This window comes from Uranotaenia lowii, chromosome 2 (genome assembly GCF_029784155.1).
Source record: "Uranotaenia lowii strain MFRU-FL chromosome 2, ASM2978415v1, whole genome shotgun sequence".
Classification (NCBI taxonomy): Eukaryota; Metazoa; Arthropoda; class Insecta; order Diptera; family Culicidae; genus Uranotaenia; species Uranotaenia lowii.
In genome coordinates this window covers 255491718-255513222 of record NC_073692.1, presented here as the reverse complement: position 1 = coordinate 255513222, position 21505 = coordinate 255491718, and the positions used below count along the sequence as shown (strand labels likewise).

Genomic DNA, 21505 nt, shown 5'->3' with positions numbered 1-21505 from the left:
ACCACAGGCAGAGCGATGCGATGATCATCGATACGAAAGATTTGTTATGGTTTGTTTACCTATTGGTTACAACCAAGAAGGGGATGAAATCGTGTAATTTAGATCTGAATTATTTACAACAAACTCAAACGTTGCGCCCGCCTCGGCTGTTTGCAAATGACTTAATTTCCAGTCGGATCAAAACATCGATCATCAGCGGTACCTATCATGCTGCTACAAGTGTAACGAGGTCGATTTTTGTTATGAGATCATCATAGGTGGTCGAATAGAAATATGATTCTGAATATTTTTAGGTTTATACGGGAGATGGGAAAGATAATGAACAATCTCTGTAAGCCCCTAAACAGCCTATTTTTTGTTACCTTTAATAAAGTTGTTGATTGTTATTGTTATTAATTTTAAAACTTAACTTGAGCACAATGAACCAAATGAAAGATTGCGGGGAACAAGCAACACAATCTCACCATGCAGATTTGAGAATCTCAATCTTTTACATGAACCAATAACGGGGCTGGCCAAGTCTGTGTAGTCGATAGAGGAAAGGGAAGTGCAGCACATGTGATGATTTGTTATGCAGAGATCGGCTCACAGTGGTCCAAAACCCAGAAAAGCTGTCAGAAAGTCGATTTTTGAAGCGCTCATAGTTATCTATTCAAATATTTCATCGTGTTCCGGCATTTTTAAGCTAAATGATAGTCTTAAGTTTACCCGTTTCGGAGTTCTCAAAATGCTAAGAAAAGATTGAATATTTTTTGAAAAATTCGCAAAGATTTGCTTACATTGAAAAATGAATAGATAATAAATATTCATTGCAATTATTTTTATATTTTTGTTAGGTATATTTTACACTTTATCTAATAAAAATTTGTGATTTGGAATAAAGTTGAAATTTTTTATATGGAATTTAGTTGCAGAAAAACGATAAATATTTTAAATTTTATAACTTCAACTAGAGATTAAAAAAAAACTCCACATAACTCCACTCTAATTTTACATTGGATAGATTCCCACAATTATGGGCTACAAAATATGGCAAATTCGGCTGCCTTTTTTTGCCATTTTTGGAGAACGACGTCAAAGAGTTGAACCACTTTTTTCATCAAATTTGACTTCTAAGGCAATAACCTCCCGGATCACGAACTAAATTGATATTTAATTGGATCTCTAGGTTGATTTTTCTCAAAATTCCATTCATAAAACATCCTTTTCATATTTTGAAGCACTATCAGTATAAGTTTCTTTGTCATTTTTACTATTAGGAAAACTCCCAAAACATAATTAAATTACGGTTTCTCAAATATTCTTCTGATTATTGTTCAAATCATAGAACCTTTTTTGCTGTTCAATATTCATGAGAACCAATTGAAACTTTAAAATTTGTTAGAAACTTTTATGATATTATTTTAAAAATATGAAACATGAAATAAATTAAAAAATAACTCTTAAATGTTAAATTAAAAAATTTTGAAAATATGAAGCAAAAAGAAGCGCCTCTGTCTTTTATCTCTTAAGTGTCTTCAGAACATTTGCTTCTTCAAACATGCTTCATAACTGGAAAGCATCAAAAGTTAGTCTAAGTCCACTATAAAAAATTGAAAATTCTAACTTTTTTAATTCAATAGATAGAGCTTTACTTTATACTACAAAGTTATAGAATACGTGAAATATGAAACTTTGTTGAATGCATCAAAACTCTATCTCTTTTCAGAGCAGAGTTATAACGGTTTTATTTTAAAAGTTATTTAAAAGTTAGTTTTTTAAACTTTACTATTGTTAGATGAGGATTTAATGAATAAGATGTTCTGAACATTTGTTGGGGCTTTCAAATCACACGTTTTGCACAAAATTTCAACATTCTATGACGTTTCCTAGCCAACTTATTGCAACTTTAAGTTTTATTTCTACTCAACTTCACGAGCGTTTATTGCAAAAACGTGCAAGTGAAGTTTTAAACTTAATGAACCACATTGAAGCTTGGACTAAGTGCAACAATTTGCAGGTGTTGTTGTCATTTGTCTCCACGCGCTTATATTTGAACACAACAAGCATATATTTAATGTGTTTTACGTGTTTCGATACAAAAAAAATGGAAAATTTCCAGGCTACGCAGATGCTACGTAAAACGAATGCAGAAGGCAGTTGAAAATAATTTTCGTATGAAAACACGTAAAACACATTAAATATAAACTTGTTGTGTTCAAATATAAGCGCGTGGAGACAAATGACAACAACACTAATTTGTTGCACTTAGTTCAAGCTTCAATGTGGTTCATTAGTTCCAAAAATTCACTTGCACGTTTTTGCAATAAACGCTCGTGAAGTTGAGTCAAAATAAAACTTAAAGTTGCAAAAAGTTGGCTAGGAAACGTCGTAGAATGTTGAAATATTGTGCAAAACAAGTGATTTGAAAGCCCCAACAAATGTTCAGAACATCTTATTCATGTAAATCCTCATCTAACAATAGTTAAGTTTAAAAAACTAACTTATAAATAACTTTCCAAATAAAACCTTTATAACTCTGCTCTGAAAAGAGATAGTATTCAACAACTTCGTAGCATGAAGTAAAGCTCAATCTATTGAATTAAAAAAGTTAGAATTTTCAATTTTTTTCATAGTGGACTTTGAATAACTTTTGATGCTTTCAAGTTATAAAGCATGTTTGAAGAAGCAAATGTTCTGAAGACACTTAAGAGATAAGATAAAAGACAGAGGCGCTACGAAAAAGTTCCACTTTTAGCCCTATTGGACCACATTGCACTGTGCGGATGTACGCCATCGCTCCAAAATCGCACGCTAAATTATTGAGAGATAAGTTAATTAGCCATGGAAATCACCTTGGTAAATGATGGAGCTACCAGAAATTTTATCTCCGTTTCTCCTGGTTTCTTAGTTTTCAATCAAAATGTCAAGCCTTTATTAGGTCCAGTGAATGAGATGACGAATTGAAGAAACAAGATAATGGTTTGATTCGTATTCAGAACTCTCATACAATTTTTTTTAATTTACAAATTGTTTTATTAAGGCATGTTACTTATAAAGTTTTTATAAATATGACGGGAGTATTTTTCCTAACTTTAGGTTAGTAGAGGTGAATCCTCTTATACTGTATTATATTATTTTATTCAAATCAAATAAATAAAAGTTAAAACCTTTCCAGCATCAATCAAAAGCTAAAATACTGTTCGCTATAAGATTTTTTACCAGCTCTGTATAGCGAAATTCATCAAAACAGCGTCAAATAGTGAAACAATATATGCTGGAAAAATTACCAATCATAATTTAAATCGAAAACAGACAAACACTCGAATAATAAACTTTCCAATTTCGAACTACCGTCTATTACCGTGACCAGTGACTCTCTCCCTCTAACTAGGTTTTTTTTATGTTTTTTTTTTTTTTTGTAAATACGATTAGTGCTAGGTTTGATAATTTTGAGTGAGGAAATTGATTTTTCCAATTTCCCCAGTGAGATTGCTCTCTGTTAACGGGGTCTTAACGAACTAGTTATTAAGATTCTAAATAGTTGTTTGTTTTCCAGCGACCTTACGCCGTTGTTATGAAAAAGGGGTTTCAGGGTGGCCAGTGAACCGGAAAATCCAGGAAAACCGAAAAAACCAGGAATCCCGGAAAAACTGGGAATCGAAAATTGAGCCGGGAAAATCGGGAAAAAGCAGCAATTTTGAAGCAAAACCGGAATCAAGCGGATCGTGATGGTTGGTTTTTTGCATGGACAAATCTAGATAATGAATGCTATAATTTATTCAATTCATCATGATTAAAGTTTTCCCATAAATTTTACATTACGTAGCCGTTAATTCAGGGTGGCCAACCATTCGCTAAAACGGATATAAATCTGGATTTAAATTTCATCACAAAATTGGCAAAGCGGCAAAACCTCGAGGAACTTAACCACCCGAGTCATTCAGGTCTAATCTTATCCATATGATATTATTATTGTTTATTGTTGCGATTGTTTTTGATCGCTTTAAAAGAATACTCCATTAGTATGAACTAGTTTATTCTTCGATGAAGCATTATTTGTTGGCTTCAAATTGTGTTATCGGGATTATGAAACTCTCAATCCAAATTTTTTTTAACAATTATTCTGTAAGGGTTCTCTAAATTACCACTATTTCAATCGAAAAAGTTGATACATATTCAAAACCATGTAGAACATGTGAAAAAATTCTCATTTTCCGTTTGTTTGATTCGACTTTCGACTTATGCTTCAGAAAATTTATTGAAATTTTATTGAAATTTTGTCAAAAATTTCGTTTTTTTCATAAATTAAGGAAAAACGACTTAAAAGAAATCATTATAACTTTTTTCTAAGGGCTTGTGATATAGCTCAGTTGGCAAGTCATTTGCTGCCTGAGCAGATGTCCGTGAGTTCGAGCCCAAGAGTAAACATCGATCACAGTTGTACCGTATCACAAAAAAATAACTTTTTTCTCTGAAGTCGAAATTCCTCGTTGTCCTCGAGAAAGTTGATGATTAAATTAAAACCTATATTTTCAATTTATCTATTTAGGATGTAAAGTTTTACCAAATATGTGCACAAAATAATTTTTTGCCAATTTTCAAAAATGATTAATCGAATCTTAAAAACGAGAGCTGCGAATTGCTCATTTCGATTCAGCGCCCCCGAATTAGGCTAGATCAGCTTTTAAACTCTTTGCTTCTCGAAAAAAAATGTATTTCCTTTTCTTTGTGTATTCTATTTACTAAAAAAAGTTAAGTCATCTGGTATAGTTTTGTAGAAATGCTGTAAAATACACAATCTATGACATGAAAGCAATCGCCAATTTGAAAAAATTAAGGTGAATCAGTATATCTACAGGCTTGTGATATAGCTCAGTTGGCAAGTCTGTTGTCTCCTGAGCCGATGTCCGCGAGTTCGAACACAGTTGTACCGGATAAGTTTTTCAATAACGATCCGCCAACTGTAACGTTGATAAAGTCGCGAATGCCATAAAGATGGTAAAACGACTATAATCGAAACAAAAAAAAAGTACATCTATGGTGTTTGATCTTTATTTCATTGCTAAAAGATTCTCTTTTGAATTACAAAACTTGAACCGAGTAAAAAATATATCATTACAAATCATATTTATTAGTCACAATAGCAAAAAATGTATTCAATTTCGCAGTAGTTTAACACATTGCGGACCAAATACGACATATCTCGTTTTTTTTGTTTTGTTATGTTTCTTCAAGAAGCATAACTCAAATGTTATTAGTTTAAAAATAGAACATTATTCAATAAAATTAAACACAATAATTTCAGTAACTCAGAGATGCAAATTTAGTAGAAATACATTAAGTGATTTCTGAGATACAGTTTGCTGAATTTTGATGTTTCCCGTCTCAGGTTTCTTCGCGGTCCTTAGTTTGTTAAGAATGAAAAGAATTTCAAGATATTTTTTTTTTATTTATTTGATCATTGGGATTTTAACATCTATGGGGTGAATCATCCACATTGCAAATGCTTTCATTTTAAGGCTTTTCGTATAGATTTGTGCAAATCTTTTTATGCTCCACCTTAATACTCATATTACCAAAATAAAGCTTTCATTCAAATTATCTGGCCGCAGTCCGTGACCTAGAGGATAACGTTCTCCAAGGACGAGGTCATAAGATCGAGTCTCGGTCACGGCATACATAGTACTCTATCTTCATTTGTATGATGCTAGGCCCTCATTTCCTAGAAAGATTGCTTATTGTAAAGAAGCATTCATACCCGTTTCACTGAGATGCTATATCCGTGTGCTTCTGCAACCTATTTTGATAAATAACCCCTTGAAATCTTCGTTTTGAATTGATATCTAAAGCCAATAGAAAATAAGATTATTTTAAATTTTACCTTCGAGTCTAAAATTTTTGCTGAAACAAAATTTTCTCTAAAAAAATGCGTTTTTAATAATTTTTTTGCTCATAAACTAACTAATAACATCAATACTGTTGACCATACGCAAAAATGAAGTTGAGATGATCTATAGAAAACTAGCTGACCCGGTAAACTTCGTTTTATCTGTTGCCTCATAAATCGTTGGAAAATGTTTAGAGCTCTTTAACTTCTTCGTGCTCGTGAATCAGTTTTCATTAAAATCGCCTTCAAGTTGTTCGAGTTTTGTCCCGTTTCCAGCTGATTTTGTTTAGGAGTCCCCTTCCATAAAAAGTGAGATTCTTGAAACTATTATACAAACCATCTCTGGCCCGAAAAACCCTCGGATACCAAATTTCACTTTATTCCGACCGACCATTGCTACGTGACGGTGTTACAAAGAAAACGCCTCCATTTTTATATATAAGGTTTATTCATTTTTAATATGCAAAAAAGAAATTTCAAATTTGAGATATTTTAATTTGAGTTCAAGTATTTTTTTATTTTTTCCAAAACTTCTTATTCGGAGCATAATTAACTCAAAAACTGTTCTACTGAGATTTTTTCAAATTTCATTTTCGGATTCAGCGCCCGATTCACATTAAAAGTGATCTTCAGTTTACATAGTTGAAAAATGCTGCAAACTAGTTTTATTTAGGTTTATATGATAATTCATTCAAATGTCATGTCATTCAACGCACATTTGGGCATTGAAAAGGGGCTATGATTTAAACCAAAGCATAACTTAAAGATGCGTTTGAAATCTGTACAGAAAACTATTTTTTTTTCTTTGAAACAATTAGCCTACCTTGAAAGACAAAAAACTTGCGTTGAATTTCAGTTTTTTTTTCGGTGTAACATTTTTTTCCTATTTCATTTTTGATTTGTTTTATTTTTTTAAATTTGTTTTGTTTTTTATCACGTCTATTTTTCCGCGTTTTAGTTTTGAAATGTAGGCCCATGCTTTCACCCATGCTCATAGGCTTGAATATCATAAAACAAGTACTTGCGGAAATTTTTCAAGCGTGTTTCCCTCGGAAGTTTTTTCTTCTTATTTTTTAAACCTTATCCTTAACCTAACATATTTTAGGTAAAAAAAAAGTTAAAAAGCAAGTGGTTTTCAACTTAAGAGAATAGTATGCCAAGAATTCCTTCAAAGAAATTTTTGTCGAGTTAGCACAAAATTCAATGATCTATTAGTTAGTTAATCATGCCCTAAGCTAATTTCTTCTTCTAAAGATATATTTTTTTAAATTTTTGTTTAATTTTCCTCGCGATCTCATTTTAAGGAAACAGTTTTGTTAATTTTGAACTAACGAGAAAAAAAAAAGTTGAACACTTTTGAAAACTATTCAAAACCAAAATTTTTTTAAACAAGAAATGACAAGATAAGATATGCTTACAGTTATCAAACGTGCTGCATCATGTGATACAATTCAAACATTTGATGAATTTGAAAGCTCATTTCAATTTATGACTTTTTGTATCAACGTATAGGTACATATCAGTTGTTTCCGGTACGATAAACTGTTTCACCATTGAAATGTAGGTAGCTTGCAGGTAGTTCAAAGCCACGGGTATTCATTGATTGCATCTTCGCGAGTGGTTCCAGCCAGCGAAAACATCTTTGGACATAGAGAAAAAGCGAAACAAAAAACTGTGCAGTGAATACTGATCATCACCACCAGCATCATCTGATTGTGTTTCCTTTTCATGTGTTGAATGTGTTTTCTTCTTTTTGTGTTAAGTGAATAGCATCAATCAGCCGCGGTGGCAAATGCAAAACAAAGTCCCAGCATCCATCAAGCATGTATGAGAAGTGAAAATGATTTTACGTGCAAATTAATTACGATCATCAATCGGCATACATCTCTTCGAAACAAGACATCATCAGCAAGCATATCCCCGCCCCGCTTTGCAGTGCAGGTTTGGTGGTGTTTGTGTTAAAGATTTCCCTCCAAACTCCAAAGCGCATCGACCATGCATTCGAACAGCTCGCCACGATCGTCAACGAGAGCAGTTCCGCACAAGCTGTACTCTAAGCTGATCAACAAAATCAACGGGTTTCCTCATTCTAGGAGTGGCAATAGCAATAAGACCGTGGCAAGGAGCCAATTGTCATCTATAACACCGCCCACACAGCCCCAGACTCCGGCCCCTACATTATCGCTAAAAGTGATCGCCGCTAGAAAGAACGCGGTAGCAGGAAAGCAGCAAAGAGCTGACTCGCACGGACATGAACATCATGACTACGAGAATGTCCTAGTAGTGCCGTCACGATCAGCCGGCTCCAAGAATCGTGGCAATGGAGGTGGTGGAATGATACCGCTCACTGGCACGGCAGCAGCACTTTTCTCATCAGATAAGGATGAATTCGAAGACGAAGACGCCGAGGAGGAAGAAGCCATTAGCAAACGCCAGTACAAATGTTCTCTGGAAGACGAAATTTTCGAAGAACTAGAAAAAGTGGCATACGACGAGGCCAAGCTTAATGCGGCTTTGGAGAACTTTGATCGGATTTTATCAGAGTACAATGAACGGGGTTTGAAAACGAAGTCGCGTAGTATTATAGCGGCTGCACGTGATCGTACGGCCGCGGCTGCCTCGGGTGGGATCAACAGTAGTAGTGTATGCAAACAGTCAGCTAACGGTGTCCCACCAGCAAAACAACAACCCGGGACCACCAAAGTCGACGAAAGACAGGCAACTATAGATCGCAATCTCGAAAAAGCCAATACGAAGACGTACCCTCCAAATCCAGCAAAGTTATTACACAAGTCCAAAACATGTAGCATCATCGAATCTAAGTGCATCTTGAAGAAGTCTCAATCCGGTGAAGATTCCGGCCGCTCAAGTGCTAGTAGTTTGCCAAATACACAACATTCCAACGCTAGTTTAGCACGCAGTTTGTTAAACTTGAAAGATTTGGAAGAGTTTGTGTTCAGTACTCGGGAATCATCTCTATCGCCGATTACGATCGGCAGCAAAATGGAGAGGGTATCAGTGCCAAACAACTACAACACCTACAAAGTAAAAAATAGCAACATAATATCTGATACTGATAGCTCGAAAAATCCCCTACCGAAAATTTGCAACACTACTGTGCAATTCAATCAAGCGGAAAAACGCCAATTACCGCGAGCAAAGAGCGTCTTTGAGTTGGGAAATAACAACAGCACACCTTCAAATAACCACAAGCCGGCATCGCGCACCAACTCCGGTAGTAAAATTCCAATTTCCACGAGCTCAAGTCGCAGCAACAGCTTCATACTTCCTTCCGACAGCGCATTGTCGCTGCTGTCAGTTTCGACGGTCAAATTACAAGAAGATGACGGTTGTTCAATCGAATCTCCGAGTGGCGATCGTGGCAAGTCGGACAAAATGCGATCAAGCACTTCAACCAGTTCCATTTGCGTGCGCCCCGTAACCGGACGAATCCAATCGGCGATCAGTGAAATGAATCTGCGATCGGAACCACAAGCCTACAAAATATCCAAAGAAAACGGTGATGAATTGTTGAACAAATGTTTGGAAAAAGGGCATGAGATATTGAAAAAAGTTGAACAATTAAGCTCCAGCTCCACCACAACCACCACCACCCATCATCATCAACAAAGTGTACACCCTAATGGTAGAATTAAACTGACCGTGAAATCATCAATTCAAAGCTCCGGTGGTCTTAAAACCAGCACCAGTTGTAGTAGTTCTCTGCGATTAACCACACAGCCGGATGAGATTGATGGATGTTATCGTGCCAAAACGAAACCCTCCCGAAGTAACAATGCCACCAATTCCACCACTCGCAAAGATCATATTTCTTCCTCAGCCGGCAAAACGACCTTCGCCGCGATCAGTAAGTTAAATCTGAATAACGATCCTCTTCACCCTCTGCACCGGCGTCATCAACTCGATCCTCAAAAGGGTTCCGTCCTCAACAAGACCACGTCCTGCTCCACAATGACTGCGACGACGCCTGTTAGCGTCACTCCACGATCGAGTCCCAGTCCCAGATCGACGCCTTCGCCCTCCAGCGCCGAGAATAGGACGACGAACAGAAAACAACACCAGCCGCCAAACAATGCGATCGTGATCTCGAATAGAAAGCAGAAACTCAACAGCAGTAAAAACAACAACAACAACAACACTGCCGCCACCCAGACCAATAGCAAAATTTTTCGTGAATCGGTATCAGTTTCATCTCCGTCTCATCACGTGATGACGACAACCCCAAGAGTGCCGCCTCACCAGAACAATCACAGTGCGATGGAACAGCCGAAGAACAACCTGGGTGTGAAAAGTAAAAACATCGTTAAAAATTGCATATCTAATTTTGAAAATCAGTGTAGCATTAAAAGTGTTCCTCGATCGTCAACAACGCTGAAGAATGACCCCGGAAAAGTGAGTAGATTCCTGGGCCCCTTGTCGGTGAAATCAAACTCGTCCGGTGGTCTGCACCTATCGTCGTCGTCCATTGGTGGTGGCGGTGGTGCTCTTCGTGGGGGTCACCCGAAACTGGTCAAAAAGTTATCACCCATTCTGCCGACGAGATCATCGCCGTTGACAAGCTGGCGGAGATCGGCAAGCACCATTTCGATACTGACAATTGCCCCTCCGCCGGTGCTGAAATCGCCTGCACTGGTCAAGCAAAACAAGCCGCTGCTGGTCAAAAGCAATAGCTGCTGCACTGCTTCCAGTTTTCTTGATGGTTCTTCCGGGAACCTTAGTGATCGGTAAGTGATAAATGGGGATTATAAAAATTAAATGAGGTGCTCAAAACTGTTGTGTGGCTTTTTGAAAATAATTTCAATAATGAAATGAAAAATATATCAACAACACAAACATTTTTGGAACAGTGTGAGTTTAGACTCATATTATAAAAAATAAATAAATTTATATATCAGTTAGTGAACAGTTGATTGTTATTCAACTGTATTTTTTCAAATGTTCAATTTTTTACAATATTTGCGATATTTTGTTCCACATACATATTTACAGTCTGACCCAATTCAAATGCCATTGTGCAATCTGGTTTATTGCTCTACTTATGTTTTGTGTATTTTGATTTTTCACATACAGTGAGCGAAATAAGAATAGTACCACTATGTGTTTTGCTTTTTAAAATATGAATGATTGAAAATCACCAAAATTTTCTTCTACAGTTTGTTTTGAATTGCTTAACAGATAAATCAAGCATAATTTTACTGTTTTTGGGCGTAGCAATTGGCGTTGAGGACCAAAAATATGAAAAAAGGTGCGAAATAATAATTGTACCACTTGTGTTTTTCAACAAAAATATGATTATTTCTTAAAATTTATCTACTGTGTAAAAGTGAACAATAATGCTTCTACGAATTATTTGAATGGATAACTGCATTTTAAGTAGTTTTCTAAAATTACAAAGTTTTTTAAATGTATTAAAAAGGAGGTTTAAAAAGATGCTCTAATAAAACTAAAGAATTTGATATTTGAGCTGTTATTCTTTATCAAACTACTTACTTTCTTCATTAAAATAACGTGAAATGATGAAACAAACATTCTGGGTTTGTTTTGAATCAGAAAAAAACATATTGGATTTCAAAAACTTTGATTTTTTTCAGTACACCACACTTTTATCCAGCTTCAAGTCGTAGATGGCAGCACTTTCTGGCAGTTAAAACCAAATTAAGTCTCAATATTGATTTTTCAGGTTCATTTAGACCCATATTCATAATTTCGAGGAAGTTTTTCAACACAGTTTTGCTGGAGTTCACGATGCATAAAGCTTTTCCGGAATTGCAAAAAATCACAAGCACAAGCATGTGCAACCGCCAAAATTCCTGCTCATCTTAAATTCCGATTCAATTACAAATCATGCCAATAATACTGCTCGTCCATCAAAATCCATCAGAATGTTCAACATTATTCTGATTATCGGACCAAGAAATTCACTTTTAATGAGCTTGATGCAACTCTATTTTTTTGGAATTGGTGATCTTAGAATTTCCAAGGCGTTCACACCAAGTACTATTTCTTGATCTAAATCATCCAGCACACCTGAATTAATATCGGATATTCGAAAATGGGCATCAGTTCGGTTTAATTGCAAGATAGTGCTGCCATATATGAACTAGAGAAATAGTGTTTAACTATTTAAAAACATTAGTACACCAAAGTTTTTTTAAGCGATTTTTTACACGGTTTTTTTACACTACTTTTTTACACGGTTTTTGGGAATTAACACGGTTTTTTTTACACGGATTTGGCGAATTAACACGGGTTTTGAGAGAAAATAAGAGAGAAAAGTCCTTCTCAATGGAAAACACTTAGAATCTTTTTGAAGTTGAGAAAATCTTAGCTCTGAGACTAAGAACGTGATACATGAGACCTGAGACCTCAGACCTGATACCTGAGACTTGAGACCTGAGACAAAAAACATGCGACCTGAGACCTGAGACCTGAGACTTGAGACTTGAGACTCGAGACATGAGACATGAGACTATAATCGAAACAATAAAAAATCATGCCTTCGATGTAAAAAAAAGGGTTTAACTTTGTATAAAGCTTAACATTTTGAATCAAAGTTATTTGAAAGTAAGCTTTCATTTCTATTCTTAGATAGAAAACAATCTATTATGAAATATGGAATTCCAAATTCAAACAATAGAGCTTCCTGATTATTTTTATCTAAATTTAATTTCCACACACCTCTTTATATGTGGACTCCTTTGGATTTGAAAGTGTTTTGAAACTCTTGAAAATTGCCATGTTTTTGTTTTGTCATAAACTTATTTTAAATCCATAATACAAGTTATTTTTATCCTAATTTTCAGTTTACTGGCTTAATTCCAATGAATTGACTCACCACCATTAAAATTAATTATTTAAATGTTGTTCAAAGTGTAACTACTCCTGATCTCAACCATCATCCGTCCCAAAAAATTTTACCCGTTAGAGTTCCTGGAGTTTTAATTTCACACTCCTGACTAAAACCATTATATCTCTTTTGTTTCTCAACCAATTTTTACAAAACTTATAGTGAACTGAAACCTCGTAATGTAACTCAGATATTCAACTACAACACGGCAGTTTTCCGTTATTCAAAGTCTAAGATAGGAAAATCCGAAAAAAAAAATGCTTTAGAAAAAAGACTGTCGAACAGCTACGGAACACAAAAAATCACTTAGTGTTCAAAAAAGCTGAAGTTAAAAGCTATACGTTGCGCATAAGGATATACTTTTTCTTTATGAGATCTGAATAGAGATTTTGGAATTTTTAAGCTCATGACCACGAAAAATGTAAAAAAGTAGTGTAAAAAACTTCCTTTTCAATCAATAAACCGTCAAAATAATTTAAGTCACACCAGATAAATTTTGAAAATAATATTGGAAAGTTTACTTAATTTGGCACATTTTGGCATCTGTAGATTATCAAAATACGAACCACGGAATTTTTGACGAATTTTCATATACCTGTTTTTCGAAATTTTTGTCAATTTCTCAGATTTTCTAACAACTAAATTCAACTTTGCACAGGACATTTAGTCCATTAACGCAAGATTTTCGTAATAAATTTATATTCAGTGATTTCATACCGCATTAGTGTTCAAGTGTCAAATTCACACTCAAGGTCAGATCGGGGAGTTTTTTTGTTTGGGCTTTTTGGCTGCGACACTCAAGAGCGGATTAGGATTAATCATTTGGTTTGGATTGATTCTTAGTTGTAGTTTTTTAGGAAGTTATCAAAATGTGACAAAGTATGTATTAAACATTGCTCAAAGAAGTAGAACCACAGAGAACAGACATACAAGTTAGCCCACGAAACTTATTTAAAATTTCCAACGATAGTTTTGGTTTTTTGGCTGGGCCTTTTCGAAAACTGGCCACCTGAAAATTTGATTTGTAACTTTTGAACGGCGCAATAGATGGCGCTATTTCAAGTCAATTTCTAACATATTTTTTGAATGTCAGCATTTGAAATTTTACACACTTTTTGGAAGATTTTTTGTTCGAGCTTGTACGTCTGTTCTCTGTGGTTAAACTTTAGACACCTTTAATTGCTCCTTTTTTATTCATAAATACAGTAAAGTTTTCTTTACGCTGGTAAACGTACCGCGTACCTGAGACTTGAGACATGAGACCTGGGATCTGTGACATGAGACATAAGACATGGTACCTGAAGCCTGATACCTTGTACCAAAAACCTGATACCAAAAACCTGAGGCCTGACACCTGAGGCTTGGGGCATGAGCATGAGACGTAAGACATAAGACATGAGACGTTAGATAATAAGATGTGAGACATTGGAAGTGAGACGTGAGTAGAGAGAAGTGGGAATTGAGAAGTGAAAATTGAGACTGTGACGTGAGACGTGAGAAGTTAGAAGTGACATGTGAGAAATGTGTTGTGAGAAGTGAGGCATGAGAAGTGGTTTGTATGCTTCTCACGGCTCATTTCTCATTTCTCACGACACACTTCTCACGGATCATTCCTCACCACTCGTTTCTCACGGCTCATTGCTCACTTCTCACTTCTCACGTCTTTTTTCTAACTTCTCACGGTTATTTCGCGCAGTGGTCGGAAAATCGCTCAAGAAAAGCAATCAGGAATGGTTTCTAGCTAGAATGATGCTACCTCCGAGTGCTGTGATACGCACGTGGTAAAAGTACCCATTGAATATATGTCGAAAATCAACACTAACTTGATACAAGAAGATATACCATGCCCCACCGGAGGCTACCGTTGCTATTCGTCACGTGGCTAATCGACGGTGATCGACATACTTGGTGATACATTTTGAACGTCGCTCCCTCAATCATTCCCGAACGTCTATCCTCGCATCATTGTTGATAATGCTCGTTATTGATAGACGATCATTAATGTTTCAAAAGGAAAAAATCTGAATAAATACCAGGACCACATGTTCAAAAAAGCTGTAGCACATGCTGGACAGTTCATTGCGGTTACCTAGTCATGATTTTGTCCTTCTAGGCAAAACGAAAAATAAAAAATCATCTGATAGCCTACATAGATCACTCAGAACTGATACATATCAGTTATGATCCTAAAGGTTGAAAGTCGTTAGGGGAAGGAAATCAGCATCGAGACGTTCGTTGCTGATAGTCTGCGTCCTTTTTTACCTCATCATGTATCGCAAAAGTGTTTCAAATACAGAAGCGTCGTTGTCATCCATGATTGTTTGTATGATTTGGTTGAAGAAGGAAAATTTGACTGCTTTGATTTTTTGGCTCTGAATGTAGTCAAGCATGGCTCAGTGAAAATGATTGATTTTCGGAAGCATGATTTCGCGCTTGACAATTCTTACGGCTAATTTCTCATTTCTCATTCTTTACGGCTCGCATCCCATGTTTCACTTTTAACTTTTCACTTTTTACTTCTCACGTCTCACATCTCACTTCTCACGTTTCACGTCCCTCGAATCATGTCCATGAAAAATCCATCATGAAAAATCTTTAATTTCACAGAATTTGAGCAAATTTTCATCACAGATTCTGTGTCACAGAACACAGAATTTTAAAAATATTCTCAAATTTCACGGATTTTTTCAATTTTGTGCATATATACTACCAAAATTATTATATTTATGTCAACATAAATTTTGGATTTTTAACTTTGTTTTGGAAAATTATGATAAAATTGGTAATGTTTATTGATTTTTCTCAAGTGAAATGTAAAAAAGACTGAATTTTTCATGACTTTTCAAATAAATTTATGCTATTTCCACCACAAAAAACCATCACAAATTTTTTGGGTTAAAATCACAGACAGTTAGAGTTTTTTCCTCGCAAAAACACAGATTTTTTTTCAACAACTTTAGTCTCAGGCTCCATGTCTAAGGTGTCAGATCTCTTAGTTCATCCCTCAGGTCTCAAGTTTCAAGCTCATAGTCTCAGGTCTCATACCTCCTGTCTCACGTCTCACCTTCGAAGCTTCAGAGCTAAGATTTTTCAACTTTAAAAAAACTCTTAAGAGTTTAGCATTGAAAAGAACTAATAATATTTTCTCTCATACACTGCCGGCCAAAAGTTTGGGATCACCCACTAAAAAACATGCAAATTTTGATCGTTCATATCTCAGCCGTCTTAGGACATATTGAAAATCTTCTGATCTCATTTGAAAGATAATGAGCAATAGCTATCTCGGAGGTATTTTGCCCAAATATAATGTTTTAATTTTGAACTTAAAACTTAACCTAAAGTTGTAACATTTTCAAAAAATCGCACTCAATATTCAAAGCCGATCATCTCGGGATAGGGTGGACCAAATCTCAAAATTTGAGTGGCATTAGAATTCCTGTTCTTTACTTCTCAAAACACAATCAAAAAATTTTGTGAAAAAATTCAAAAACGTATTTTTAATTAATAAAATAGACGCTTGAGTTATCGTCCAAAAGTTTGGGATCACCTCTTTGTATGGTGAGTTTGGGATCATTCTTATAAAAACATGCAAATTTGTTTTATTCATATCTTTCTCATCTAACATCTTATTGCAGATCTGAAGGGTTCATTTGGAAGCTAAGGAATTGTTGTTTTTTAATAAATTCATTCAAAAATTATATTTTGAAGTGATAACCATAAAAAAATTACCTGAAATTAATTGTTTTTTTGAAAGTTCCCAGATTTTTTTTTTATAGTTCTCACCTTAAAATATAATTTTTGAATGAATTTATTAAAAAACAACAATTCCTAAGCTTCCAAATGAACCCTTCAGCTCTGCAATACGATGTTAGATGAGAAAGATATGAATAAAATAAATTTGCATGTTTTTATAAGAATGATCCCAAACTCACCATACAAAGAGGTGATCCCAAACTTTTGGACGATAACTCAAGTGTCTATTTTATTTATTAAAAATACATTCTTGAATTTTTTCTCAAATTTTTTTGGGTTGTGTTTTGAGAAGTAAAGAACAGGAATTCTAATGCCGCTCAAATTTTGAGATTTGGTCCACCCTATCCCGAGATGATCGGCTTTGAATATTGAGTGCGACTTTTTGAAAATGTTATAACTTTAGGTGAAGTTTTAAGTTCAAAACTAAAACATTATATTTGGGCAAAATACCTCCGAGATAGCTATTGCTCATTATCTTTCAAATGAGATCAGAAGATTTTCAATATGTCTTAAGACGGCTGAGATATGAACGATCAAAATTTGCATGTTTTTTAGTGGGTGATCCCAAACTTTTGGCCGGCAGTGTATACCGTTTAGATTGCGAAAACTGCGTTAAAAACGCGCTAACTTCCGATAGCTGTGTGAAACAAGCTTCGTCCAAAAGCGCGTGAAAAAATCTTCTATGTATACAAATTTGGACTTACACTTAATTAACAAAATGATGCCAATTTTTAGAGCCAGGTTGCCGAAAAAAAATCTGTGTATTGCGAAAAAAAAATCTGACTTTCTGTGGTTTTCGCATCCGCCTAAAATCTGACTTTCTGTGGTTTTACCCAGAAATTCTGTGATTCTTTTATGTGATGGAAATAGCATGAATTTCTTTGAAAATCATTAAGAAATGAGTCTTTTTCACATTTCACTTAAGAAAAATCATTTAACATTACCAATCTTAGCATGATTCTCCAAAACAAAGTAGGAAATCCAAAATTCATGTTCACATAAAATTTAAAAAATTTGCGAAATCTGTGAACATTTCCAAATTTTGCGTTCTGTGACACGGATTCTGTATTAAAAATGAGCTCAAAATTCTTCTGTGAAATTATATGTTTTACTGGGATTTTGGCAACCTTGCTTTAGAGTTACGCTTAACCTTCCAAAGCCGTTCGCTAAATATCCGTTTCGGGGATACTTGAGTTGTAGTTTGATTTCGATTTTGATGATAATATATTCATTGTGTAGGTAATTTATTCTAATTACTCAACATTTCAAAATTAGGTCGATATGTATTACCAGGTTATCAGAAACGGGTTCAGAAAGTAAAAGGGCTTAAAAATCAATTTGATTTTTAAAATACTCATAACTTCTGACAACTTTTCTTCATTTAAGTGTTTCATTAATGTTTGAAATCGTCAAGAATCCATCTATCCGACAATGTATAGATATAAAGGGGTCCAATGAAAGTTTTGACCGCTATCTCAGATCTTCCGGTAGAAAAAAATCTTACTTTGAAAATAACGACATCCAATTTTGGCTTTGCTTAGCTGTATTTCATTTCCCAATTAACCGATTTTCAAAACTCAAATTTTAATTTTTTGTCGTTATTTTGATCATTATTTTCATAGAACATACTCGGTCTGTCAAAACTCCCAGTTCTTCAGTATATTGGAATGATGATAAAGATGTTTGAAATGTGCGCTTCGGGTCATATTGACCCGAACAGCTTTGGAGGGTTAAATACTTTTGATTGTAAATTGACATTTGACATTATCTAAACAACCTTGATTCAGAATTAACAATTTCAGGATGGTTTTGAAATTGAAACATAGTAGATACCTTCATATGAAAAAGTTAAATTCATAATTTTGGTTTGTTTTCGCGGTATCAGTTGAAATAAGTCGAATAGCTCTCAATTTTCAAAATAAAAACAGAACAATTTTGTAGTTTATGTCGAGAATTTATTCCGCTCTAGACGCTACTGTATATTCTTTCAGTTCTCGGTGTGTTCCATAAACATGCGTTTTTTACATTAACATCTCAATTGATCAATAGCATATACGGTTTAAAAACGCTGTCAGACACCAAACTGGACCGTCAATGAAATATTTTTTTAAATAATCGAAAGCAGGTACAGCTTAAAGTAAGTATCTATGGATTCAAGAAAGGACTTTTGAATGACCAGTATTGTCAAATTTTAGAGTTCGGGCAAATTAATTACACATTAATTAACATTAATCTATATATATAAAAATGAATGTTTGTCTGTCTGTCTGTTCCCTATAGACTCGGAAACTACTGAACCGATCATCGTCAAAACGAGCATCTGAGTGTTTTTGCGGCCGGGGATGGTTTCTGTAATAGTTAAAACTCCATCCGACTTAAGGAAGGAGATGCTTCCATAGAAAATTTGTAGTTTTTCGAAACAAATTAAAGTCATGACATCCATTTTCTTGAGATTTTTTTTTCCTTTGGGCGGTTTGTTTTTCGTCTCCAAGGTCGAGGCGTCGGCGAGAGGATAGTAACAATGGCATAGCATACTGATCAGTGGGAATATTTTGGCGCGTATTTCTCAACCAAGAATATTTTCAATGCAAGGGTGGCGATATGAAGCCTTGATGTGATTTTTTTTCTACTTGATTCCTAGCTCATTTGTACAGCACATGGTTATGAATGACGCCTAGATGAGACCCAGATTGACATTTTGCCGATCGAATAAAACATATAATCTTTTTTTTTGCCAAAAATCTGAAATTTTAAAGTTATGGCCTCAATTTTTAGAAATTTTCTTTTATTTGAAGGGTTTGTTTTTCGCCTCTATGGTCAAGCAAACGTCGTAGCAAGTGGATAGTAACTAAAGCATACTGTTCATTGATCGCTGGAAAATTTAACAATCAAGCGCCTGTTTCTTCTGCATTCTTATGCACGTGTGGGCGATATGCAACCTAGATGTTTTTTTTGCTTAATTGCGACTTTTCATTCAAGGAACATTAGAACATTTTCAAACGTTCAACTTAAAAATTATGTTTTCTTATAGAAATTGTTACTTCGGCTCAAATACACAACTGGAACGAATTTAGAAATGAAAATGGGAGCTTTTCAACTTTTAAGAAATTCATCTTCAAAATGATTCGATATGTTGGAAAGACCAGAAGGGGTATTCCGAATGTTGAAACTGCAGCGGATATTGAAAATTCTTAAATGTCTTTGTAAATGAAGGTCATTCCCATTGAACAGCATTCGTTAAAAGTTGAGTAACAAACATAAATTTATATTGCAGGAATACTGCAGATATATCAGTGAAACTTGATAGAACAAAAAAACAGGAATTCGTATTAAATCCATTTTAAAGCCATTACTCTGACGCATCTGTAAATAAGCTTTGCATTGACACTTGCCCCAATATACGGGACAAATGTAAACTTAGAAATTTGTTTTTGCCTACATTTTTGAATATTGGACTTTCAAAGAGAAAATAAAAAAAAACTCTGAGAACTTATTTAGTGATGCAACTGATATTTTTTCAAATATTTATATGTTTACCGTAGTAAATTTATTTAAAAAAAAAGAAATTTGCACTGTATTTAATACATAACTAATTTAATATATTTTTCATTACCATGATAAGTGCTGTTTGGATATCGAGTCGGTTAAATTTGCCTACCTTCTTCAAGCAGTGGGGGAAAAAATTAAAAAAGATGGGAGAGCTCCCATGTAAATTTAAGATAAAGAGCTTTTCAAAGAAGGGACCATATTTAATAAGGTTTTTTTGGGTACAGAGTACAAATTTCAGATCTTGAAAAACGAGTTTAGAAATCAGTAAATAATATATACCATCTTTAAATTGCTATTCAGAACTGCAGCTGCAGCTCTCATTTCAAAGTTGTTGGTTCTGAAGTATGATGAGGTTTGATTTAAAACAATGCTCTTTAAAATCTAAATTTTAATAAATTTTTACAAATTACATTTATTTCCGGAAGGTGTAGCAAAGCACAACGGGTCAGCTAGTTAAACATAAAAACAAAAGAATCTTGATAATACATTGCAATCACACCGTTTTGATTCGTGTATTATTTTAGCAAACTTAACACACGTTTTGGGGTATTCTAGTTTATAAGAAGTTCTATTCAATCATCAAAAAGCCACCAACAGTTGGAGCATTTCTTTGAAATCATTTTAAAGCGAGGCTAATGAGATTTTACCTGATCGTGATAATAGAATCGAAAGTACCACCAACAACAACCCACCCACAAAAGCACCACCCGTGAAGCACCATCGTAATGAGTCTGTAACGAGTACAAGATCGCCAACATCATCTCCAGTACCTGTGCTTGCTTCGGCGGCCCCAGTGGCATCGTCTCCCTCAACGCCGCTCCTCACCTCATCAAAGCCTTCAACGCCGACGCCCACAACGACGGTGATTGTAGTGCCCCCCTCTCCCCTACCACCCTCTTCTTCTCCGGAAAGTGTTGATCTGGCCAGCAGAAGTGGCCATATCAGTGCGGAACTGCTGAAATTGTACCGAGACCAGGTAGTGGATCAAGGTGACGAAGAAGACGACGATGATGATGCCCAAGAAGAAGATAACGACAAGGAAGAACAACGTGTTATCGATCATCTCAAGTGTGTAGTACATGTGGTGGAAAATAGCAATAATAACTCGGTGGCGAAAAAATCTTGCCTTGTCAGTAGTGAGAAAGAAGAAACCTACCAGAGTGATTGCAGTGAAGATTCCGGCCATATTTCGAACGAAAATAACGAACTCGAAGAGCAGCAACAGCAGCAGCTGATTGCGAAACCGATTCCGGGAAAGCTCACCGAAAGCTTGCTGGAGATCTTCGAGCAAAAGTGTCGGAAAAATGCTGCCGAGAGTGTGGGTCTCTGTGCCAGCAGTGGCAATAGTGGCTTGTATGAGTTGTACAATGGGTAGGTGGTATTTTTTGTTATGATTTTGTAGAAGAGGACAGAAAACTGATATCGATGATCTTTGGTGAAAAATTTTGAATCTCGGAGATACAATA

The 21505-nt window shown here is 35.1% G+C and overlaps 1 protein-coding gene across 10 annotated transcripts in view; it reads left to right on the top strand.

Moving 5' to 3' along the window:
* Positions 1–21505, top strand: part of LOC129747707 (unconventional myosin-XVIIIa) — a 268397-nt gene that overhangs the window by 179934 nt on the left and 66958 nt on the right. For 8 of the 10 annotated variants that reach the window (XM_055742034.1, XM_055742029.1, XM_055742033.1 and 5 more), the window contains exons 2-3: positions 7633–10614; positions 20703–21410. The exons of the other annotated variants lie outside the window; for them this stretch is intronic. In XM_055742034.1, coding sequence (XP_055598009.1) covers positions 7865–10614; positions 20703–21410 — 3458 coding nt within the window. In that variant the 5' untranslated portion in view covers positions 7633–7864. The remainder of the gene's footprint in view (positions 1–7632; positions 10615–20702; positions 21411–21505) is intronic. 10 annotated transcript variants of the gene reach the window in all.